The sequence below is a fragment of the Psammomys obesus genome, unplaced genomic scaffold, assembly GCF_907164565.1.
Source record: "Psammomys obesus unplaced genomic scaffold, mPsaObe1.curated_primary_1811, whole genome shotgun sequence".
In the NCBI taxonomy this organism is placed as follows: Eukaryota; Metazoa; Chordata; class Mammalia; order Rodentia; family Muridae; genus Psammomys; species Psammomys obesus.
Genome location: NW_026585894.1, coordinates 11,790,192 through 11,797,966, shown reverse-complemented (window position 1 = coordinate 11,797,966; position 7,775 = coordinate 11,790,192). Strand labels below are relative to the sequence as shown.

The 7,775-nt window shown below is 40.4% G+C and overlaps 1 protein-coding gene across 1 annotated transcript; it reads right to left on the bottom strand.

The window, feature by feature from the left end:
* Window positions 1-224: 224 nt before the first annotated feature.
* Window positions 225-7,485, bottom strand: CUNHXorf66 (chromosome unknown CXorf66 homolog). The gene is made up of 3 exons (XM_055599551.1): window positions 7,371-7,485; window positions 5,162-5,306; window positions 225-1,173 (listed from the first exon to the last, which is right to left on the bottom strand). Exons 1-3 carry the CDS (start codon window positions 7,483-7,485, stop codon window positions 225-227), a joined length of 1,209 nt encoding a protein of 402 aa, XP_055455526.1.
* Window positions 7,486-7,775: the final 290 nt, after the last annotated feature.

Genomic DNA, 7,775 nt, shown 5'->3' with positions numbered 1-7,775 from the left:
TGCATGTTCAAGTGTGATTCCCATTTAAGTAACCATATCTAAATAAGATACACCAAATGGAAAAAACAGATACACCAGATGAGTCTTTTTCCACTGAGATGCAATTATAAATACAACAATAATTTGTTATGCCATGAATTTAATTGCCTTCAAGATAGGCAGATCTATTATTGATATTGATTACATGTGGATATTTTGTTTGTAGATCAATGTGTTTTAAGTCCTTAATAATTTAAGGTGTCTTTATCCATGATATCCTTATCATGACTTGTGCCACAAATAATGATTATTTCTGCATCACTGTCTTCACTACCATATGTTCCCATACTAGCATTACTCATGTCCAGATAAGAACAGTTCTCGTCCTTTGCTTCATTGTACTTGTAATCTATTTCATAAAAAGGCTGGGGAGATGTCTTCATTTCCCTTGAAACATGAATAATTTTAGCATGTTTCCTCTCCGTCCCGGAATGACCAATGGGAAGACATACAGGAGAACTACAAACAAGGCATTTTTCCTTATAATGTCCACAAGCTTTGGGTGGTGTAGGTGTGCTTAACACAGACTTTCCTCCACTTACTGACGTTTTTAGATCATGTCCACTTGACTGGTTTGATTTCTTTATTCTGGTTGTTTTGGTGGGCCCGATTTGATCATGTGATAGTGATGGACAAGACACCGTAGCTGAAGATTGTAGAATATCTAGCCAACATGGTATGACTTGCTTCTCTGAACTGGATAAATTGACTTGACTAGGTAATTTACAGGTGGGAGGGAGCTTCTGTGACTTTTTGAGGCCTTGTTTCTTACCTGATCGTTCCAGGTGAGACTTAAGTAATTTTTGGAGCCTTGATGTCTTAGTTGATTTTTTTGTATCTAATTGCCTGTTTGACTTTTTTACACTGCATGTTGTGGATGTATTTTCTGTATTTGAGTGTATCGTTGATTTTTGTGAATTAGGTGATACACATGGCTTTTGTGGACTTGAAGGCTGAATTGATTTTACTGCACTGTTTGGTGTTTGTAGTTTTTCTTGACATGAGGGCCCAGATACTTGGTCTGAATTTAATAGAGGTTGAGCCTCTGGAATGTCCTCAGTTATCATTTCGGGTTGATAGGCTGATACTTTGGATACCCAGGATGATATAGCTGCTATATTTTCCTTGTTGAGCCTGAAATGCAGAAAACTTGGGGTGTCATAATTTAAAACAAAAAGTACTATTACTATCATCAGAAAATACAATGCTAGCTTTGAGTATGGATAATTTTCCCTTGGAAAAAAAATAAACACAGTTAACAATTATAGTGTGCTGAGAGTTGTAACCCTTGTTACACATATGAATTCATGATAAATAACTTTCCTTAAAGAGCATTTTTACTGTTTTTAAGGCATTAGATAACTGGTAGTACATGTATGAAATGACATAAAGTGGTCAATAATAATAATAATGATATGGCACACACACACACATATAATAGAGTATTACTTAGATGTTAAAAAAAATTTGCTGAGGAATAGATGCATTTCTAAGTGAGTAACCCAGGATAAAAAGGACAAATATTACTTGTTCTCTCTCATATGAAGATCTAGTGTAGTACCTGTGCAAGCCAGGAACCAAAAACTCAAGTGTGTGTGTGTGTGTGTGTGTGTGTGTGTGTACGTTAGGGAGGTAGAGTAGTAGAATATAGATAAAAAGAAATTAATGGTAGGTAATAGTCAGAGTGGAAAATGTTTACACACAGAGGGAGACAGGGGGAATGGGGATTAGGGAGATGAAAGTGTGGGATGGGGAAAGATTACCTGGAATAAAGGGAGTATAAAGAAAACATTTGGAAAGCTAGATATACCCACCTATGCAATAAAAGCTTGACTGTTGGGGGAAAGGGGCTAACTGCTCTCTGAATGGATTCTACATTCTCTGTATGGGTGATGGGAAGGGAACCAGTAAGACTGGCTAAGGACCCAAGTAGGCCCAACAGGAGGATGTACTTCTGTTGTTTATGGAAATTTATATAGTAGCAAATTGCTTTCTAAATACCTATGTGTATACCTACAGACAAAAGCAGCTTCAGCCTTAATCAAAAAAACCTCTCCTTACAATAAACAATGGAGAGTGCAGAAAATAAGTGATGGATGTGAGCCTAGCTCCATAGCTCCATGCAAGTTACTTATACCACTCCTTCTAAGAACCTGGGAAATGTTTTGGAAGCGGTGGCCAGAAGTATGTAAGAGCTTGAAGATGAGGTGAAGGGCTAAGATAAAAGGTCATTCCCTAGGTTTGATGCAACTATTGTAATCATTAGCTCACATCAACTGTAGTTAACCTGCACCAAGACCATGCCAATCATCACTGTCTCATTGTTTATCCACACTGAGGTAATCTTGCAACAATCTATCTCCTTCTATCTGGGTTCCTTTGATTGATCTCCAGTGCATGAAAGTCAGCAACAATGGAGATCTTCAGCCCTTATATATCTCTAACTTCATCCAAAAGTACACAGAGTGCGCTTGATGTCCATCTTGTAAATGAGTTTAGGGCCTGAACTCTTAAGTTGAAAATGCTAGGCAGTTAAATAGATATTAGTGGGCTTCTATTTATCATCTTCCTCCTCCAAAATTTCTTACACAGAAGACTTCCCCATGACTCCTCTGATGAGAAATCATCCCCTGTCCAGCAAAAGATACTTAAACAAATGTCAACTATTCTATGTTTTTCACCTGTATGAAACAGCCATGGCATATTGTAAACCTCCTACATGTTGACTGAACAGTGACAATTTTGGAAACGAATACAAACTGATTTCTAGAAAGAAAGAAACTTGCTTCTCTATATTTCTGCTTTCCTCTCTCTATCAACCTCCAGTACAGGACCAAGATGAAAGTTTAGGTTTATCAATCACCTAAAATCCCTTAACTGGCTCACTGGTTCCCCTGGGCATGACCAACTGTGAGCTGTAAAAAGTTATTTGGTGATTGTTTTTTTGAGACAGAGTTTCACTTTATAGCCTTGGCTGACCTAGACCTCATTATGTAGATCTGGCTAACCTCAAACTCATAGACATCTAACTACCTCTGACTCCCATGTGCTGGGATTAAGCATGTGTGCTACCATGATTGAATAAAGAAAAAAGATTTCGATCACTTCTTTCCCCATTATAACTACCTCAGATTATAAGCAGAAAGTGAGCATGCAAGTATGTCATTGTACCATGTGCCTGTACAGGGTGGCCAGAAGAGGCCAATGGATCCCCTAGATATGGAGTTACAGGTCATTATGAGCCACTGTGTAGGTGCTGAGAATCAAACCCAGGACCTCTTGTAGATTAGCCAGTGCTCTTAACTGCTGAGCCATCTTTCCAGTCCATGGTCTCTTATTCTTACAAGAGACTTCTTCTGAAGATCCCCCTCCACCAATAAAAGCCTGTGGTATTAGGGCTGAAGACATTGTTTAATGATTAAGAGTACTTTTGGCTCTTATAGAGAGCCTGGATTTAGTAGTACCCACACTGTGGTTCACAACCAGCTGTAACTCCAGTTCCAAGGGATTTGATGCCCTCTTTTGGCCTCTGTGGGTAGTATATGCACATGAGACATGTATATGCAGACAAACACTCATACCTATACAATCAAAATAAACATTTTTTTAAAAGCTTGAGCTATGTGTGAGTTGCTTGTCCTCTTGTCTGTCTTTCTTTCTCATGAAATTTTCACTTTAAACCCATGTAAAAAGCTGAGTATGATGGCAAATGCCTATATTTTTGTATGCATGGGGGAAGAGGCAGAAACAGGAAAAATACTAAGCCTTCCTGCCTGTGAGCCAACATCTAGGTTTACTGAGAAAAACGTGTCCAAATGTATTAAGGCAGAAAATAATAAAGCAGGACACACCTGACCTCTTCCTCTGGCTTCTACATGTGAGCACATACCTGTGCACCTATACCACACTCACACTTCCCACATATACATAAACATACACACATGCACATGCTTTTCATTCTTTTTTTTTAATTTGTTTTTACTATTAGTTACATTTTATTAACTCTGTATCCCAGCTGTATCCCACTCCCTCATTCCCTTCCAAAACCTCCCTCCCTCATCTCCTCCCTGCCCCTTTCCAAGTCCACTGATTGGGGAGGACCTCTTCCCCTTTCATCTGACCTTGTTTTATCAGGTATCTTCAGGACTGGCTGCAAAGTTCTCCTCTGTGGCCTAGCAGGACTGCTCAGTAACAGGGACTATTTCTGACAGGAACTCAATGGCTTTTCATTCTTAAGTGTGTAAAACTTATGGTTGTGAGCCTAACCTTTAACAGCTGAGCCATCTCTCCAGCCCATAGGATAAACCCACTAAAATCTGTACATCTAAACAAACTAAGCAAAAGAGAGGACCCTAACTAAAACGCTCAATCCCCATCCTGAAAGGCAAAGAGGATGGACATCAGAAGAAGAAGAAAACAGGAAACAACCTAGGAACATGCTACAGAGGGCCTCTGAAAGTCAGAAGAAGAAAACAGGAAACAACCTAGGAACCTGCCACAGAGGGCATCTAAAAGCCTCTGCCCTGCAGACTATCAAAACAGATGCTGAGCCTGATGGCCAACTGATGGGCAGAGTGAATGGAATTTTATGTAAGAACTGGGAAATAGCAAGAGCTGGAGGGGACGGGAACTCCACAAGGAGAGCAACAGAACAAGAACATTTGAACACAGGGAACTTCCCAGAGACTCATACTCCAACCAAGGACTATTCATGGAGATAACCTAGAACCCCTGCACAGATGCAGCCCATGGCAGTTTAGTGTCCAAGTGGCTTACATAGTGATGGGAAGAGGGACTGCCTCTGACATAAACTGATTGGCCTGCTCTTTTATCACCTCCCCTGAGGGGGGAGCAGCCTTACCAGGCCACAGAAGAAGACAATCCAGCCATTCCTGATGTGATCTGATAGACTAAGATCAGAAGGAAGGAGAGAGGACCTCCCCTATCAGTGGATGTGGGGAGAAGCACGCATGAAGAAAGGGGAGGTAGGGTGGGATCGGGAGGGGAGGAGGGAGGGACTTATGGGGGAATACAAAATGAATAAAGTGTAATTAATAAAAAATGGCAATAAAAAATGACAATATCGACAAAAAAACAAAAACAAAAACAAAAACAAACTTACCCTGCTGGTACATGGGATTCCTCGACGACACAATTATAATGGAGTAGACAAAAACAAGTAAGGGTGAAGGCTATGATCATAATTCCAATTATGAAACCAAGTAGGCGTTTTCTAAAATCATCCATTTTTGATTCAGATGGTCTAGACGATCTGGTGCTTTTATGAACTGCAATAAATTGTACCATCAGAAAATGTGTTAGGTAATTATAGTTTCTTTTCACTGTGAAACTGGCTTGCCACTGCACATTGAAGTAAAATCTCTTTCCCAAAGATGTTTTTAAAATATACTTGTTTTACACAGAGAAACCTTATCTTGAAAGGCAAAAAAAGTATTTATGTTAATGAGTGTTAGTTTGTATGTAATGATGTTCAACATAGGCATACATGTCTGGAACCTGGCAAAGGTTAGAAGACAGTATCATATACTCTGAAACTGCAGTAACAATTGCTTGAAAACCACCATAGCATACTGGGGAACTAAACCAGATCCTCTGTAAGAGCAACAAGTGCTCTTAACCACTGAGCCATCTCTTTAGCCCTTCAGTGTTTTTTTGTTTTTTTGAGATATGGTTTTTCTATATAGCCCTGGCTGTCCTGGAACTCACTCTGTAGACAAGGCTGTCCTGGAACTTACAGAAATCCTCCTGCCTCTGCCTACCAAGTGCTGGGATTAAAGGCATGTGCCACCACTGCCAAGCCAGTGATTTTTTCATTTTTATTTTTTATATCAATTACAGTTTATTCGTTTTGTATCCCAGCTGTAGCTCCCTCCCTCATTCCCTTCCAATCCGACCGTTCCTCCCTCATCTCCTCCCATGTCCCTCTCCAAGTCACTGATAGGGGAGGTCCTCCTCCCCTTCCCTCTGACCCTAATCTATCAGGTCTCATCAGGACTGGCTGCAATGTCCTCCTCTGTGGCCTGGCAAGGCTGCTCCCCCCCTTCTTAAGGGGGAGGTGATCAAAGAGCCCGCCACTGAGTTCATGTCATAGACAGTCCCTGTTCCCCTTACTATGGAACCAACTTGGATACTGGAGCTGCCATGGGCTACATCTGAGCAGAGGTTCTAGGTTATATCCATGAATGGTCCTTGGTTGGAGTATCAATCTCAGAAAAGATCCCTGTGCCCAGATATTTTGGTTCTATTGTTCTCCTTATAGAACTGCTGTCCTTTCCAGGTCTCACTATTTCCCTCTTCTTTCACAGGATTCACTGCTCTGCCCAAGTTTGGCTATGAGCGTTAGCATCTGCTTTGATACACTGCTGGGTATAGTCTTTTAGAGATCGTCTGTGGTAGGCTCCTGTCCTGTTTCCTGTTTTCTCCTTCTTGGAAACAACTAAGATGTCCCTCAATTGAGGAATGGATACAGAAATTGTGGTACATTTACACAATGGAATACTACTCAGCAATTAAAAAAAACAAGGATAACATGAAATTTGCAGGCAAATAGTGGGATCTACAAAAGATCATCCTGAGTGAGGTATCCCAGAAGCAGAAAGTCATACACGGTATATCCTCACTTATAAGTGGATACTAGACCTATTATATAGGATAAACATACTAAAATATGTACACCTAAAGAAGCTAAGCAAGGAGGAGGTTCCTGGGTGAGATGATCAATCCTCACTCAGAAAGACAAACAGGACGGACATTGGAAGAAGGAGAAAACAGGAAACAGGACAGGAGCCATATTTATATTTGATAGTATATGAGGAACAGCCACTTCAGAGGCTAAGAATGAAGAGTCCTCTCAGGTCAGGAACTTGAAATAATAAGCCTAGATAGCACAGTAAGAGCCTGATGCCAACAACCAACCCAACTCAAAACAAACCCCTGCTATTTACTTTCTACAGTATATTCAATCTTATGACTTTGTCTGGTTTGATTGGCAGGCAGGGTATGAAAGGGTAGTCAGGGAGACTGTAACTACGTATTCTGTACGCTTAGAATTTTTAAGTTAGACTTAAAATGCCAGCTATTGTACTCGGAATTTTTAAAGACCTCCTAATGTTAGCACTATGATAACAACACAATTTCTTAATCTGGCGTTCCTAATAACAAAACAAACTGATAATAAAGGAGATTCTACTTTGAAAACTGTAAGCGTAGGCACTTACCTATGGCAGTGTTATTGGAGTTCGTGTTGTTAGTGGGCCTGCTCCTGGTACTGGTGCTGGTGGTAGGAGGAGTAGCAGTAGTAGAGCTAGTAGTAGTGGTAATAGTAGTAGTAGTGATAGTGGTAGTAGACGATTCAGTAGTTTGGTTTCTATCTAAACAATTAATTGTCCAAATGGACAAGAAAAGGACATAAATATGAGCTTTCATGGCCAGAGTGTGGCCGAACTGTTTCTTTGGCTGAGGTTACTCCTGTATCTTACTTGCTTCACGCTGCTCTTGAGGATTGTGACATCACTGTCATTTGGCATCAGCCCCTGACAACATAATCTCACTGAGGAAAGGCAGCAAATGTTGTGTCCAGATCTTATCATCAAGTGACTTTTCAAAGTTTATATTTAGATTTTAGGTTTATGAATGTTTTGCCTGCAGATATGTCTGGATACTACACTTGTGTGGTACACACAGAGACAAGAGGGTGTCAGATTCCTTGGAACTGG